This window comes from Andrena cerasifolii, chromosome 14 (genome assembly GCF_050908995.1).
Source record: "Andrena cerasifolii isolate SP2316 chromosome 14, iyAndCera1_principal, whole genome shotgun sequence".
Lineage (NCBI taxonomy): Eukaryota > Metazoa > Arthropoda > Insecta > Hymenoptera > Andrenidae > Andrena > Andrena cerasifolii.
This window is the reverse complement of record NC_135131.1, coordinates 385,850-402,802: the sequence shown is the minus strand read 5'-3', so window position 1 is coordinate 402,802 and position 16,953 is coordinate 385,850. Positions and strand designations below refer to the sequence as shown.

The following is a 16,953-nucleotide window of genomic DNA, read 5'->3' as shown; positions in this document are numbered from 1 at the left end:
CACAACGCGAAATGGAAGATGCAGGAAAAGAAGAGAAAGAATTAGCTATATCAAGAGGCGACGTAAATGCAGAATCCAATCTACCGTTTATCCCAGTTGTCGCGGATGGTAGCTGGATGAAAAGGTCCTACCGCGGAGGAGATTACAATTCTCTCTCTGGCGTAGGAGCCATCGTGGGATACCACAGAAAGAAAGCTGCAGAATACCGGTTGCAAGAAGAAATAACACTCGAGGAACGAGTAAGAAATTTGAAGGAAGACTTGAGGAATGTACCCAGTCACGTTTTCGGTGAACACAAGGAGTGTCAGAAGTTAGCATACTTCTGTAAGAAATACTCTAATCCAAACAGAGAGGACTACGTACCAAGGTTGAGAGAAGCTGGTATTTATCAGAGTATCGAAGAAGCGATGCAGCCACTTTTCCCTAAAGCTGGCAGTTTTCTGCACGGTTTAAATAACAATGCTGTTGAAAGTTTTAATAATATCATTGCCAAATTCATCGGAGGCAAAAGGATAAACTTTGGACGAGGGGGCTCGTATCAGGGCAGAGTCTCCGCTGCAGTCGTCCAATATAATACAAAAGAGGCGTTTAGCAGATTGAGTACGGCAATGGATAAAGAGCCGTCAACCATGGTAAGAAAGCTGGAAGGACGTCGGAAGCGTGCAGCAGAAAAAGCAAGTGAATAAAAAAAGAAGCGAAAGCATCCTCCTTCCGAAATAAAAAACAATCGTGCGACCAAGATTACGGTCCTAACGCAGAAAAACCAGATATGGAAGAGACAGTATACTCTTCCAAATGTAAAAGGCACGCGGCTATACTCCATGACTGGCAAAGAATGCGATGCGAGATCGAAGAGGAAACTCGCAATCGGGCGAATAGTGAAAAGTGGATTAGTTATAGAAAAAAAATACTAACTGCATCCAATTTCGGCAAGGTATGCCGATTACGAAACACTACACCACGGGCAAATACTGTGAAGAGTATAATGTACCCGCAACTTCCAAATTTGTCTGCTCTCCAATACGGAAGGAAAAACGAGGCAAACGCCTTGAGACAAATGGAAGAAGAATTAGGAATCCATATTCTACCATGTGGCCTCTTCATCGATGACACTGTGCCTCACTTAGGTGCAACTCCTGACGGCCTCGTGGACCATGATAAAATCGTCGAAGTAAACTGTCCTGAATCGGCCAAGGATTTAACACCTGCTGAAGCAATAAAGCAACTTGGTAATATACGGCGTATTTTCAAGAGTAATCAAATGAATCAAAATCATCATTACTATTATCAAGTGCAAGGACAATTGCACATAACGAAAAGACAAGGGGCCTATTTTTGTTTATGGACGCCGAAAGGTATGAAAGTTACAACAGTATCGAGAGATGATCGATTCTGGGCAACAGAAATGGAGAAAAAACTGAAGAAGTTCTATGAGGACTGCATGTTGCCAGAAATAATAGATAGTAGATACAATCGGTAACAACCAATTAGAGAACCTCCGTACATAAAAACAGGAGGAGCAGGTACGAATAAAAAATAAAGTACATAAAATGATGGATGACAACATCGCAATAGCACCGGCGAGTGTATCCAGCGCATATGAAGAGCTGTCGAATAAGCAATTGCAATTCAGTGACTAATGCACCGGCGAGTGCATACAGCGCATATGAAGAGCTGTCGAATAAGCAATTGCAATCCAAAGTCACTAATGCACCGGCGAGTGCATACAGCGCATGTGAAGAGCTGTCGAATAAGCAATTGCAATCCAAAGTGACTAATGCACCGGCGAGTGCATACAGCGCATATGAAGAGCTGTCGAATAAGCAATTGCAATCCACAATCACTAATGCACCGGCGAGTGCATACAGCGCATATGAAGAGCTGTCGAATAAGCAATTGCAATCCAAAGTCACTAATGCACCGGCGAGTGCATACAGCGCATGTGAAGAGCTGTCGAATAAGCAATTGCAATCCAAAGTGACTAATGCACCGGCGAGTGCATACAGCGCATATGAAGAGCTGTCGAATAAGCAATGTTCCAAAATGTAAGTAAAAGCGTGTAGTTTACAAAGCGCAGGCACCACCGGATCAACGTGGAGGCGCCTGGAGTGCGCAGAGTTCCTCAGCTGCGACGAAGGAAGTTCGAGGGCGAACATCGTCGCAGAATGGCCGAATTCCCCATGAGAGAGAGCCCGGAAAAGTGGAGTTGTTTAGACAGGATGGGTCGTTCGGCGACCAAAGATCCAGGAAGTCTCTTGCTCGAGGAGAGAGTTTGAAGTTCTGAACGAAGAGTCTGAAGATTAGTCTAAGCTAATGCACTGGACTGGACTGCGGAGGCTACCTTCGTAGCCCAGCCCTCTGTTTCTTTAAAGTGTTTCAGGGAGCACGAAACCCCACGACGAGGGACAAGGTGTCGGGGGACTGCCACCGCGGCCTGGATACGCGTGCCCGAATTCCCCGTCTGTGCTACGACAGAGTAGCAGTCCGCAGTGAAGCGCGGACATACGTGGAACCGCTTCTCTAGCCCTGTTGGCGTGGATCTTGGCTTCTCCCCGGTTTGTGTAAACCAAGAGGTCCGCCTCAACAGGGTGGACAGCAGCCGGGAAATGGCATCTCCAACCACCAGTCGGACAAGCGGTGCGACTGCTTGGATCGGCTGGAGGAGATGTCGCGGAGATGGGAACGTTAACAGGACACACAGGACGGTCCCCTGGGTCAGCACCAGAAGCCACGAAGACGAATGGGACCATCTGAAAGCCAAGGCCTGAGAGAGGGAGAAGAGGACAAGAAGTCCAGAAGAAAGACAATGCAGACGAGCTGGGTACTGGGCAGATTGATCGGGGAAGGGGCCGATAACATACTCATGAGCTGTGATCTCCTGTTATCGGTTCCGTCGCGCCTTTCCGTCTTCCCGGTTCTTTCAGCTCCAACGGATTCTCTCAAATGAAAGTAAATGTTAATGCTTCTCCGTTTCTTTTACATGGAATCCACCGGAAGGACATCGAGGACGAGTTCCTGGAGGAGAGGGTCGACCGCGACCAAGGATTCGACGAGGAGGAGGGAACGTCGCCGAAGCAGTGGAGACGTCGTCGGACGTCCTTCTGAAGGAGACTGCCTGCAAACGAGGCAGCGCTGGAGTCTGCACGTGGTTCCGGAGGCTGCACGAAGGAGGATGCAGTGTCCGAGCGTTGGAGTCGACGTGGGACGTTCCAAAGTGGAGTTCCAGGGACGTCGCGGGACAAGGACCAGGGACGTTTCGTCGAGGGAGAATTAGAAGCTCTGCTCTGCCTTTTGTCACTTCGAGGAGCCGACCACATAATTATCACGCGCATCCAGCCTGCGCATTTCCAGAATCGGATTTTCTGTCCTCGAAGTGACAGAAAATATAACCTAATTGCTATACTGGATTTCTAAAAGATGCTGTTGCGGCGTAATAATAATGTTTTGGGAGGATGCTAAAAAGTTCACAAATGTTTCGTAAAAGAACGAAATAGCCACTAAACATTTGTTGTCATATAGCTTATAGTTAGGTTATATTTTCTGTCACTTCGAGGAACCGACCACATAATAATTACGCGCATCCACCAAATTTTATATATAATGTTTGTTCATAACTGCTTTCTGCATAGGACGTGTAATAAGTGTATTTCATGTTCTGTTTCGGTGCTTTGCGAATAAAAAAATGTCTAAACTAACAAACTTCATTTTCTGGGGACATTTCCTCATCTATTTTTAGTTTCTCTTATAACTCCCTACTGCCAACGAAACACATTATAGCATAAGCGCATTTCAAGTAATTAAAATATTGCAATGAATTTTCTACGGTTGCTCTACCAGCAGATCTTCCGTTTAAATATTTACAAGTACAACGCAACAGCTGAGAATTTATTTCCACATTCAGAATAGAATATGGAAATAGCAAACAGCTCCCTCTCGCGTTCACCAGGCAGCCGCCGATCTATCGGTATTACCATTTCTGTGTAGAAAAAATCTGCTGTAATACCGACCTGCCAAATCGGCCAGGTCACGTGACGTGTCTACCCCCTTAATTGGCTCCGCCTCGCAACAGACGTAAACTCAGGGTATCGGAAAACGGAAATAGGAGTGGTATGCCATTTCTTCTTTATAGCAACTCGACTTTCGGTTTCTCTTCTCTTCGGACCCTTTGGAACCGATACACGTGTTGTCTGTTGTCTATCTCAACGCAATGGGTACATTGGAAATAAAAGGACGGAGCTTTGGTGAAAGTGTAGGATGGTTCGTTCGTTGTACTTCTGCAGAGCACGTGTGTTTCGAAAATCTGCTGACTTCTTTTTACCTAAAGTCTCTTATTCTGGTGGGAGTTAACTCATAATGGAACGAGAGGAACTACTTGGGGCTAGAGGAAGCTCCTTGGAAAAAATCCTGCCAGTCAGTTAGCAATCGCGTTAGAGAAATGTTTTCTACACAAGGGTATTACGCGATGTTCTGAGTTTATGCCCAGAACGACGGAGACGCAACTACAGCTGTACGAACATTTACGCGACTGTACCCACGGCTCCGAACGCCAAGTAAAAATTCATTTCCACCAATTTTTATAACGTGGGAACAATGCGTTCCATGTAAAATAAATTAAGTGTTAGTAGCCGTGCAGTGAAGTAAATATTCGGTACATTAACCCGAACGCAATTGACGTTGTGATCTTTTACTTTTGGCAGTGTCGTGAGTGACCTGCGATCAGCTGAGCACTGGGCGCTACCCTACAATAAATCTTTTCGCCCACCGATGACCAGGATCGGTACAGTGACCTAGTGACACAGGTTTCCGAAAAGGAAGGAAAGGAATGTCCGAAAGGGTGAGTTTTATTTAATTCATTGGTGATTATTAGGTGTAGAAATAAATTCTTTCCGATTTTAGGGTACAATAACTTACTACAATAATTTCCATTATTATCAATTACCTTTTGCTATTTTTCTGTCAGTTTACGAATACCACCGCGACAAAAAATCGGTAGTTTTGTACTGATTATATAAATCCAGTCAGAAATAATTTTTATTTATACACCTTATATTATTTTTTAAATTTAGTTGTGTTGACCGTTATTAATTTCGGATTTTTAACTCAATAACGAATTACGATCACTTGTCGTATATTTTCTCTTACATTATTTTTTCGTTTATGCGTTATTTGAAAATTAAATTTACGTATTTCTTGTCCTCTCACTTCAAATAATTATTATTTTCGGTTCTGCTTTAAAAAAAAAATGTGTATTCGTCTTTTTACGTTTGACATGATTTTCATCGATTTATCTTTTATTCCTTATTCAGTTTAAATGACAACCAAAAGATGACGAAAGGTATCGATTGCCGTCGGTTTCGCAGAGATCTGATGAGAAATGCGGAGCTGGAAGAGTTCTCACTTCTTAATGGGTAATCCAACTCCTTCGAGGGTCGAAAGTCATAAACATGCGCCGAGGCATCGCGGGGTGTTGTCTTTGCCACGGGGTACCAGGCGGCATCTCCTTGAGTCGAGTCGCTGGAGGATCACCCTTAAGAGTTTTTTCTTCCGAAAAACATACTACTTTAGGAATTACATGAAAGGTCAAAGGTCAACACCCCATTTCAATGTGTTAGTCTCACCAATATGCGCGAGTTAATATCCGTTTCAAACGCATGGTATACACTTTAAGGCATTATTACTGTAAAATGGAGACAGATCGGACACTATGCCATAGGACCTTTTATGTTCCATTGGACCTCCCCTACCACCCCCTAAAATATCGCTACGTATACCGTTTACACCCTGTACATTATACCCACTTTGTGTCGAGACTTCATGTTCAATTAGCGATTCAGTATCGTACCTTTATATTACATATTCTATATTAATTAACGCCTCAGTTCTAACTATTTTATACCGAATGCGTTGAACGATCATTACCAATCGAAGCGTCAGATTCTATCTCTATTGGCTAAGCGTTATTTTCCTTAATCTGACGTTTCGATTACACCGACTTACATTAGCGTCGAACCAAAACCGAACATTATTCGTTTATACCGACTAATACGTCGGTACGTAATTATCTTGCGTTCCGTTATGTTGATTTAATTCTATGTTATATTCAGACCTAGCGCCAAACCTTTTTTTAAATAAACTATTTTGTTATATATTGTTAAATGAAGGACTCTCGTTTCGTGAAGTTCATTTCTTTATCGCACGCCACCCGAACCAATCCCACAATTCCACGGGTAAACCGCTCTACTTGTGGAATATCCTGCAACTAACGGCAGCGTCTCGTTCGAAAACGTTACAATGTGCATATGCAAATGCAACAACGAGGTAACAATAATATAGGCCGATCAGCCATATCAAATCTAGACAAAGTTCTAGAATGCGGAATAAACAACAGAATAACAGAATTTGTCCACAAAATATACTGCTCCCCGGTTATCAATTTGGGTTCAGACGAGACTATTCAACGGTAGATGCAATAAACAGCCACGTTGGATATTGCATATGCTTTGAACAATATTGTTGCGAGCACCGGTGTTACGGCTCCGAAACTAGCCGTCTGGCCAAAGAATCCTTAAAGCGCTCCAATCGGAGGCCAGCGCCGGACTGTGGTCACTGCGAGACTAGTACTCCGCCCGCGCCAATCACTGACCACGAACGTGTCCGAGCGAGGTGGGGACCCTCTCCGTGGTCCGCAACATATTATCATAAGAACGCGGAAATTTTCGGTATTTTAGTAGTAGTTTCAATATTTCACAATTCCTATTTACTTAATATTTTATAGTTCCTATAGTTTTAATATTTTATAGTTATTGTTTTATAGTTCTAGCGTTTTATAGTTCTAGCGTTTTATAGTTCTAGTGTTTTATAGTTTTAGTGTTTGTATTTTTCCAATTAATATATATTATTATTGTTATTTTTCCACTTACTTTATTCGACCTTGTGTTCCGTTCCGCCGCTACGTTGGAGTACACCAGTGCTCAACGTCGCCAAAGAACGCGTCTCCGAACGGATGGAGCGCACCATCGCTCGCCCGAACTAAGCTTTAAAACACGACGTTGAGCAGACGATTTTACGTTCGTTCCGTATCCACTCCCTATCCATGCCCAGAACTCGACGCGCGGGGCGCAAATATCAATTGCGTCGCCTACTCCGCGAATTATACGAACCGGCCGTGCCCGGGAGATACCCACTCGGCGTTAGGTCGCTTCCGGACGTCGTGAACGACGTATTAATTACGGGACTCCGGAACAGGTCGAAATTCACGCAGTCCTCCCGCGACCAGTAGAATGGAAGTTAATTCCCATTGCAAATCCCGCGGCTTGGAATTTAACTAGAGTAACACTGGCGCAACCCGCCACGTCCCCAGCCCCTATCGGGTAAATACGTGTGGCGCCGCAGACCCCGACCAGATGGCGAACGGAATTGTCCCTTGGGTCAAAATTGTCCAAATCAACGTTCCTTGGCCAACCCGCGGTTTCTTTTACCGCGAGGCGGCTTCTGAGATTTAACACCGGGTATAGGCCCGTGCATGGCCTGCTGGTGCTCATAGCTGAAGAAAGAAGGTCGGCCCCCTTCAAGAGGATGAGCAGGAGGCCGACAAGGAGACTGTCTTGTACCGAACGCCATTGCGTTCGGACGTGCGGGTTGTACTCCTGTATTCCGATATTGCTCTGTATATGGAAATATTCAGTGTGTACTCCCGCTTCTTATTCTACTCCTTTGCGTCGGGGTGGTCTGCGATAGAAACGCCCCGGTACAACAATATATAGACAACAAGTAGGTACATGCCTCATCGACTTGGAGAAAACGTTTGACACCGATTGATCTCTAAGTTAGAGAAAAAAGGATTCGATCTCAGAAGTGTTCTTGGATGGCTGCCTCTCCGAGAAGGTCTTCCACATCGAAAACAGTCTTCAACAAAACGCAATTAACACGCCCTCACTTCTTCAGTCTGTTTTTCTCCGACATATTATACAAGTTCGAAATGAATTAAAGCGATGGCATTCGCAGACGATAAGAGTGGTAGACCAGCCGAAGTCCATAAAGTCCTACAAGACCTTTTTAAGAAGATCTAAGAATATTGCACAAATTGGAAACTAAAAATAAATATTGACAAATGTGAAACGATACTGTTTAGACTAAGCATTGGGCACAACCCCCAAGTCAAGGTGTCAAGTAATAAATTCATTTCCCCCCGTCGATCCTGTCAACACCTCAATTATAATCCCACAAGAAAAAAACAGTTTAAATACTTGGGCGTAATTCTGATTGAAAATCTGGATTTTGAGAAGCATACCCAAGCCATTCTGGAAAATGCCGACAAATCCTGCAACAAACTCTCGAATATTCTGTGTTCTAAATTCATAAACAAGATAGTCAAAATAATGGCGTACAGTCTGTATGTGAAGCCCATACTTTTATACCGTATTCCCATATGGTATAACATCAAACCTAGATTTATGGAATGATTTTCCGTTTTTGAACGCAAAACATTCAGATTAACAACTTGATAATTCCCGCACAGGGGTAAGAATGAGTGTATAGTCAAAATCACGAATAACGAAATATATCGATCGATAAATATTTCAAGGATAGATGTTCAATTGATTAAGATAAGCAGACTGTACTTTTTACAAACTATAAATCCAAAAACAAAACGGGTCCATTAGCGGAATTACCAAAATTCCCGATGAGTATGCTGAAAAGGCAAGGCAATCTAGCTTTGCTCCTCCAGAAGCTTTTCTCTATCTCGACAAAAAAAGTTTTTATTCCTTTCCCCTCTTAGTATGATATATGACTGCAATTTTTGTATAGAGGGAAAATACCTTAAATGCCCTATTATACGACCCGATGGAATTTGCGACCAACAACAATTTGCTCGTCTATAAATCCGATTTATCCAGGGTTGATAAAAACGCTAGAGCCTATGCATATTTGCAACACGTACCGTGGTTCTCTGGCCAGGCCTTTTTTATTCTATTTTTAAGTATTTATTCACTTAAGCCAAGTTTACTGTGTACAGACTTGCCAAGCTCTCCCTCGCTCTGCTATATTTTCTGTCTCAGTTAAAGTTCCTTGTGCAGCGCAAACTGTTCAGTTTTTCATGCGTAAAAAGCTTTACACCTTTTCTGAACCTACTTTGACATTCTCACCTTGGTGAATACTAAGAATTCAAATTGGATCAAAAGTCTCGCGAAATTTCCACGAATCAATAGAAATCCTAGAGATGCTCCAAAGCGTTGGGCCAATAGGCGTCATTGTAACATTCTGCGCATTGAATCTCCTTATTTTATTGGGGAGTAAGAAAAAAACATCGAGTGCACTCTTTCTATTTAAGTCTATTTTTTGGGTATGTACATTAGGGTGGATCTTAGCTACTCTTGGTGAAAATTTTTTTGTAAGATTTTATTCACACCGCCCCCCAAAAATTGTTCCATTAGGTAAGAAAATAATTCCTGTAAAAGATAAACTTGATCGGATAAGAAGAAGACGCGCCTCATTCGCGTTAAAGTTGTAATAAATGTGAAGTTTATATGAACGGAAAGGTATGAAGAAAAAATGTATAATGGTGGATAAACTTTTTTTTGTGCACAGTGTTTACGATAATAGTGCTACAGAATGATTTTTTCAACATAATAACTAATTAATATATTTAATTAATTATATTAAATCTTACATATTTTATTGAAAGTGACCATTCTTTTAATTTATTTCTTATATTATTTGCAAGTTAATAATAATATTAATTTTAAAAATGGAGGAATGTTCAACATTAATATTTTATATTTAATCAGAAGATAATATTTTTAATATGAAATGGTGAATATTATATCATAAATAGGCGAAGAAAAGAAAATACGGTTATTGAATTTACACAGTTTTTAATACTCGCATTTAAAAACAATTTACAATTTTTTTATTAACGTAGTTTTTGTTGTGTCTGGATAGCGCTTTCGGTAGCCGGATACTATTTACATTATAATTTGTTTTTCCTCTTCATTTCGCGATAATACATTATTAAACTCTTGCATGAGTTTCACTCCTTGTTCAGCCGAATCGTTAACTACTCTTAAATTATTGACTATATTTAATCCAACATTATAATTTGGATCATTTTCCAATTCTGAAGGATCCTTATTTATAAAATCTTTGGGAATTGCAAATCTCTTAAAGAACATTAACGTTTTTTGGGAAACAAACCCTGCATTATCGTTGTCGATGTACTGAATTACATTATTCGGACTAATTATTAATTTTGTCACATCATTATTATTAAGAATATCTAAAGCTAATACCATCCGTTTTTTGGCGTCATGCGTAATGTTGGACTCAAAAAAGGCCAGCGCTGCCGCTTCTGATGTCAAGTACCATAAATGATTACAAAATTTGTGCAATGCTGCGCTACTTACATTTTTATTAATTGCACTATATGCATATAAGTTTTTTAAAAACTCGAAATCTTGCCTAGGAGCTTTTGCAGTAACTGGAGCATGGATCCACGCTTTCAAATATAATTTAATGAGAAAAATACAAATGTCGCGGATTCCATTTTCTTCATCCTTTGTTAAAACAAATTCGTCCCGAAATAAAAATATTTTTAAAAAATATATAGCCTTGGCCATCCATCGAGCATGGTGAAATGCTCCTGGTACACGGAAAGAAAACTTTGGAACAGTTCCATTAAGAAAAATTATTGATAATTCAAGGAATTCGCGATAGTCTTCTCGTGGTTGCTTAAATTCCTAATTATATGATGCAAAGTTTATTGTTTTTGCTACATTGTCGAGTGACTGTTGAACTATCTCATCGTCAACTCCCGATTTAAAATTTAATTTATTGATTTGAGACCAGTATCCTCGAAAACGTTTAAATAAGGGAATATTAGGCCCAGTAGATTTAGACAATGTTTCCTCAAAAACGCTCCGTAAAACTATCTCGTAAATATGGAGTCGGCAAGGTAAATATAAAAATCCCTCTCGATTTTTTGCTCCAAAATTACGTATGCGTGAAATCAGCCTATCTCTCGTTGGCAATTTGCATATTCAACGTCGCAGAAAGCTGTTAAAGACAGCGACGCGCGCCGTCTCAGGTAAGCGAGCCGCGCGCTCCGCTATTACGGTCACCTGACCGTACCCCTCGCACCCTCTATTACAAGGTTGTCATTTATACCTGCAGAAGAATTTTACTAACCCACTAACCCGGCTGATTTTATAGAAAATTCTTCAGCGAATATGGTGGTAACTTTTCGGATTTTTAAAATCGTGATCTTGAGCCTCAATTTGCAAAATAAATCTTTATTTATAATTTTCATTATTGTAAAAATGATTTTTTAACCGGAAACAAAAATATTCGGGAAAGCAGATCCTTTTAGATTAAAATAACACCAGAATCAACAAAATCGGACAAATAGTTTCCAAGATAAAAATTCATAAGTACAACCCATTTTCACGAAAATAGGTAAAAATCGCAAAATTCAAGGCCCTATATTTTTTAAACAATCTCGAAATCGACAAAATAGTGAATTAACCCCCTCCCCCTCTAGTTTCACGAGGACTACAACATATTCAAGTTTGAACAAAATCCGAGACATCGAGGGAAAAAAGTTATCGAGTTGGCGTGGAATGACCCTGGAGGGTTCCTATATAGCGACGAAGCCGCTACAGAAATGTCACGAACGCTCAAAATAAATTAGCTGAATCAGTACCTATTACTGCAAGGGTTTCTAGGTTTCTGCCCTTTCCTAAACGGGGGCCTACTCGACAGGTAGCGGCCTAACAGGTCCTGATTCAGGACTCACGGCGGATCCGACTCTCTATACCTGGGCACTGAGGTTTGGTGAGAAAATGATATGTATGTGCAAAGTTTCAAAGTGATTGGACAGCACGAACCCGTCTCGCAATTGAGTTGAAGTTTTGAAATAATAGCGATTTCTCAATATTTTTGCATTTTTTCGAAAAGTTGTTTACTTAGCACAAATTCGGTACAGAGTATCGACTCGCCATGGCTCGCCTGCCGCCAAGCGGTAAAACACCATGCACGCGTTGCCGATGGATATTTTCTACAACAGTCCGAGTTGAAAACCATTCCGACATTTTTTGTGGATGGTTTCTGTTTCAGAAATGTCTACAGAATTCGATACTGCATAGCGAATTTGTGTTAGATAAACAACTTTTCGCAAACATGCAAAAGTATTTGCGTAGAAATCTTGCACATCGGCCCTTTTTTTTTAAATTTGACGGTCGGTTACAACCATACAAAACCAAGAAATTTAATAACTGTATTGTTACATGGGCCCTTTAGGTCCATCCCGTGCTTGCTGTCCACGCGTCGCTTTTGTTTCGCAAGGGCGATCCAGCGGAATCGCCTCGCGTGTAGCAATCGAGTGGTGCTGAGCCCGTGGCAACAGCGATGGGGACAGCGACCGCGCTCGGCCCAATTCCCCAATAATTTCTCAATAATCAGGGAATTGGTGAAGCAAGCGACAGCTGCCGACGGGGCAGTTTCCCCCATTCGTAGGGATCGTTCGAGGTTCGGCCCGCGATCGGGAGCCGCAAAAAGACGATTATTATTCGAGTGCTCGAGTTAGGAAGCCGCGACGGACCAGAGGACCGTCTAGATACCGCGACCACGTCTCCACGCAGATTCCGCGAACCGCGATCGGCCGATAGTAATTCGTAAGAAGGGTAACTCCGTCCGACACACAGGAAACGGCACAGCCGGGAGAGCCCTTGCGCGTCAATCGAGACCGACGTAGGACCGCGTAGAAGTACGTTAGAGACAGTGCGGTACGACGGGCTCTAGGCCACCGACATCCGAGAAGCACAGCGAGCGACCACGACCTACCCGTGGGTCAGCGACACTGCGAGCGACCGAAACGCGAGACGGCAAGCGTGCCGCGCGACACCCGAGCGACACAGCGAGCGACAGCTGAGACGAAGCGCTGTCTCGAGGTAGGATAATCTTAATTATGTAACAATATATTTATTCTTATCGTTTCTCCCTTATATCCCCTGTACTTTATTCTTCAACCCCTTGTCACCTTCCATATTCCCGGTAAGTATAGTCAAGGTGGGCCTTAGCCCTTCAATAGAGCAAGAACCCGGTAAATCATTCCAACCGCTCGGGGTGATTTACAGGAAGTCCTATATCGGGACGTAACAAACTGGTGTCAGAAGTGGGATATGATTCTTCTAATCATCCCCTTTTAGAAGAAAAGATCGCGCCGTCGCGTATAACCGCGACCAGTCGCAATCTTATCTGCTCGTAACTTGACTACGCTTCCTATTACTCAAAGCCTTTTTGCCGAGCATTGTATAACAATGCCAGGTGGTTTGCTTAGATCCCCGTCGGATCAACCCTCTAATGTACGAACCTCAGGTGGAATATCTTCCGTTCTTCCTCCTCCTCCCACACCGCCTTCGGGCAATGGGCTATCTTTCGGCTCGCGGACTAACGACCTAGAGACGTCTAGAATGGACGTATGGCAAGCCCGGGTCGACGAGGAGAGAGTGTATCGGGAGCTCGACCACGTTCCCCGTTTCGACCCCGACCTAGTAACTTTGGAGGACTTCGCTGCCTCGATACAGCGTGCTGTAAAACGTGTACCGCCTGGCCAGGAAGACAGATTCCTGGACGGCCTCATATTTAAATTAGACGAACCAATCAGATTCTATGTCGAGGGGAAAGGTTGTGGGAGCGTATCCGAGCTACTCACCCTCCTCAGGGCCCGATATTCCCCATGCCGTGGTTATGAGGAGCTCCGATTGGAACTTGAGCGTATAAGCATGTTTCCGCGAGAACGTATCATAGATTTTATCCACCGCGTGTGCCGTCTGCACCGTCAGGTGACCTTAAGAGCGAAAGAACTGGTAGGAACAAATAACGAAAAGACCCTGAGGGATGTCGAGCGATTGGTTCGTTCCTCTTTTATTGCTGGACTTCCCCAACGGATTTCGGCTAGGGTAGCACTACTAAATCCGGAAACGTTGGACGACGCGTTTGATTTGGCGCTTCACACACAAAGGCGAGAATTAGAGAGGGTCGGCCTTCCGCGAGAAGACGTGTACGGGCACGCTCGGAGCGCGCGCCCGCCGACCCCATACGACCCCCAGCGGCAATGGACCGAATGGAGACAGCCGGTCGAGGAGGTCCCGTACGAAGAGCCTCACTCTTCGTACTCCGCTTACAGCTCCCCTCGCTATCGAGAAGAATATTGGCGCGACGAGTACAGCCGCGAGCCGTATTATCGCGATCCGACACCGCCGCGCCGGCCAACGGCCCTGCTGACGAGGCAAGGCGAGCGTTTGCTGGACGTCAACCGCGGACAGTACGTCCCTCAGCGAAGATTAGCACGAGAGAGACCGCGATATGATAGACCGCCACGATCTCGAGAATTTGCAACGTACGAGCCTCGCGAATCCAGGGTACATGAATCCCGCGAGCCGAGAGTTTACGAACCTCGCGAATCAAGGACATACGATCCTAGAGAATCTAGAAGGCACGAAAATCGCGTATCAAGAAGACCCGTGGAACGAGAACCCTATGTAGAAAATCGCGATCATTTAAACTACCAGCGCGCCCGCCCGTTCAACCGAAACGAGGCGGGCGGGTCCTCCTCGCTGGCCCAAGGATCGCCGAGATCCCACCCGAGAAACCAGAGCCAGCGACGGTTCTCGGACGCGCTGACTCCCCCCGCATCCGGATCAAGGCCGAACAGTTGGAGAACGGTGAGGGAGAATTCATCGTAGACACGGGTTCCGCGTTAAACTTATTAGAAATACGGTACGCGAGCTCGGAAGCCCCGGTTTTAAGTAGAGACCCCATCGAAGTCGGTGGACTGAACGGGAAGGTTATGACCATGGGGACGACTCGCCTGAAAATTAATGGCAGCTGGGCGTTATTTCACGTAATAAGCATGCCCTATTTACCGGAGGGGATTGCGGGCCTCATCGGGAGCCCGTATCTGCTCCAGGAGTAAGCCATCGTATCCTATCACCAACGTACAATGGTGACCGCGAATCGTCCGATCCATCCCGTTATCTTTTCCAATTCAAAGGAATTAGAAAATACGTTGGAGGAATGCAAAAGAAACCACATGGAATTCCAGGCTCATTTAACCGAAAATCCGGAACTAGAGACAAACGGAAGTGAGGTAAACGTCTGCTTCCCCGAAAAACCGCGATGGTCTCGGGGATGACGAACGGGTTTGCCCATACCCTCCCCTCGGAGACGATTTCGACATCAACGAAGATCAAGATCTCGGCGATTACCGCATTGAACGCAAGCCTACCGAAGGACGAGTACAGCATATAGTCCAAACGCTGAAACTGGGGGAGATAGACCTGGAACTGCGTCAGCTTATCGAGGAGTTGGTGACAAGATACACCGGACAGGTTCTTTGTACCTGGGGACCCACTGGGAGGAACGACGACAATGGAACACACCATCCCGTTAACCGACCCGACGCCAGTATTCACGCGGCAATACCCGCACTCCCCCCTTATGGACGAAGAAATTGCCAATCAAACAAGGAACCTCGAAGAGCTGGGAATAATCGCAGCCTCGTCGTCGCCACATAACTCACCATTACATGTGGTCCCGAAGAAGGCGGACCCAGATGGAAAAAAACGCTGGAGGATAGTGGCGGAATTCAGAACCTTGAACGCCAAAACGATCGACGACCGTTTCCCCTTACCGCGAATTACGGACATCCTCGATCGCTTAGGCGGAGCCCGATTTTTCTCAGTTTTTGACCTAGCGAACGGTTTCCACCAAATTCCTATGGCTCCCGAAGACCGTGCGAAAACCGCGTTTACCACCCCCGACGGACACTTTGAATATCTCCGTATGCCGTTCGGGTTAAAGAACGCTCCAGCCACCTTTCAACGCCTAATGAATACCGTGCTGCAAGGGCTTATCGGTAAAGAGCTGTTCGTGTATTTAGACGACATAGTTATACATTCGCGCACGCTCGAGGAACACTTACGCAGACTTGAGAGATTCTTCGAACGCTTACGCGAGCATAACTTGACGCTGCAGACGGAGAAGGCCAGGTTCTTGAAGGACAAGGTCGTGTACTTGGGTCACATAATAGCAGCCGACGGAGTCAGACCCAATCCCGAGAAGATCCGGGCCGTCTCTGCATTCCCCGTACCAAAAAGCAGGAGGAATGTAAAGCAATTCTTGGGTCTCGTAAATTACTACCGTCGTTTCATCCCAGAAATGGCGAAACGTGCTAAACCACTCACGAATTTAACAAGCGTCAAAATTCCGTTCTTTTGGACTGAGAAACACCAAGAGAGTTTCGAAGATCTACGCCAGGCACTCTGTAAGGAGCCGGTTCTACGTTATCCGAATTACGATGAACCGTTTATTATTACAACCGACGCATCGGACGTAGCCGTCGGTGCGATTTTGAGTCAGGGAAAGATAGGCGAAGACCCGCCTATAGCGTACGCCTCACAGGTACTCACGCCGTGCCCGGAAAACCACTCAACAACTGAAAAGGAGTGCCTCGCGATAATTTACGCTATAAAACAATTCCGCACGTACATTTATGGACGAAAATTCCTCTTGGTAACCGACCACCGGCGGCTTCAATGGTTATCCTCGGTAAAAGACCCGGTGTCGCGACTAGCCCGTTGGAAAATCACGCTCGCCGACTATCAATACGAGATCATTTATAAACCCGGCCGAGTAAACGCGAACGCCGACGCGTTATCGCGGAACCCGGTTTCGCACGCGTTCCCGACTACCTCAAAAGAAACTGCGCCGGAGAAAGAGCAGGAAGGCATAGGGACCCGTGTAGGCACGCGTCGTCAAGGCATGCCCAGACCGAATTATGAAGAACCACCGTCGTTCGACCTCCTAGAGGATTCCACGCTAGAAGGACACGAACCCGAACAGGAGCTGCAACCAACAGAGGGAGACAACGCAGCCAGCTTGGAGAGCCGAGCGAAT

The 16,953-nt window shown here is 44.6% G+C and overlaps 3 protein-coding genes across 5 annotated transcripts in view; 1 reads left to right on the top strand and 2 right to left on the bottom strand.

Moving 5' to 3' along the window:
• LOC143376215 (glucose dehydrogenase [FAD, quinone]) overlaps nt 1-16,953 on the bottom strand; it is a 349,600-nt gene that overhangs the window by 24,551 nt on the left and 308,096 nt on the right. The gene's annotated exons all lie outside the window — the stretch shown is intronic.
• Nucleotides 288-3,277, top strand: LOC143376233 (uncharacterized). Of its 3 annotated transcripts, none has more exons than XM_076826355.1 (2): nt 288-2,045; nt 2,373-3,277. In XM_076826355.1, the coding sequence occupies exon 1, from the start codon at nt 770-772 to the stop codon at nt 1,478-1,480; it is 711 nt and encodes a 236-aa protein (XP_076682470.1). In that variant the 5' UTR covers nt 288-769; the 3' UTR covers nt 1,481-2,045; nt 2,373-3,277. The 3 variants fall into 3 exon arrangements, with proteins under 3 accessions (XP_076682470.1, XP_076682469.1, XP_076682471.1); XM_076826354.1 differs by having other exon boundaries at nt 2,337-3,277; XM_076826356.1 differs by having other exon boundaries at nt 1,346-2,045.
• LOC143376538 (uncharacterized) lies at nt 9,946-12,078 on the bottom strand. The gene is made up of 2 exons (XM_076827016.1): nt 12,040-12,078; nt 9,946-10,736 (listed from the first exon to the last, which is right to left on the bottom strand). Exons 1-2 carry the CDS (start codon nt 12,076-12,078, stop codon nt 9,966-9,968), a joined length of 810 nt encoding a protein of 269 aa, XP_076683131.1. The 3' UTR covers nt 9,946-9,965.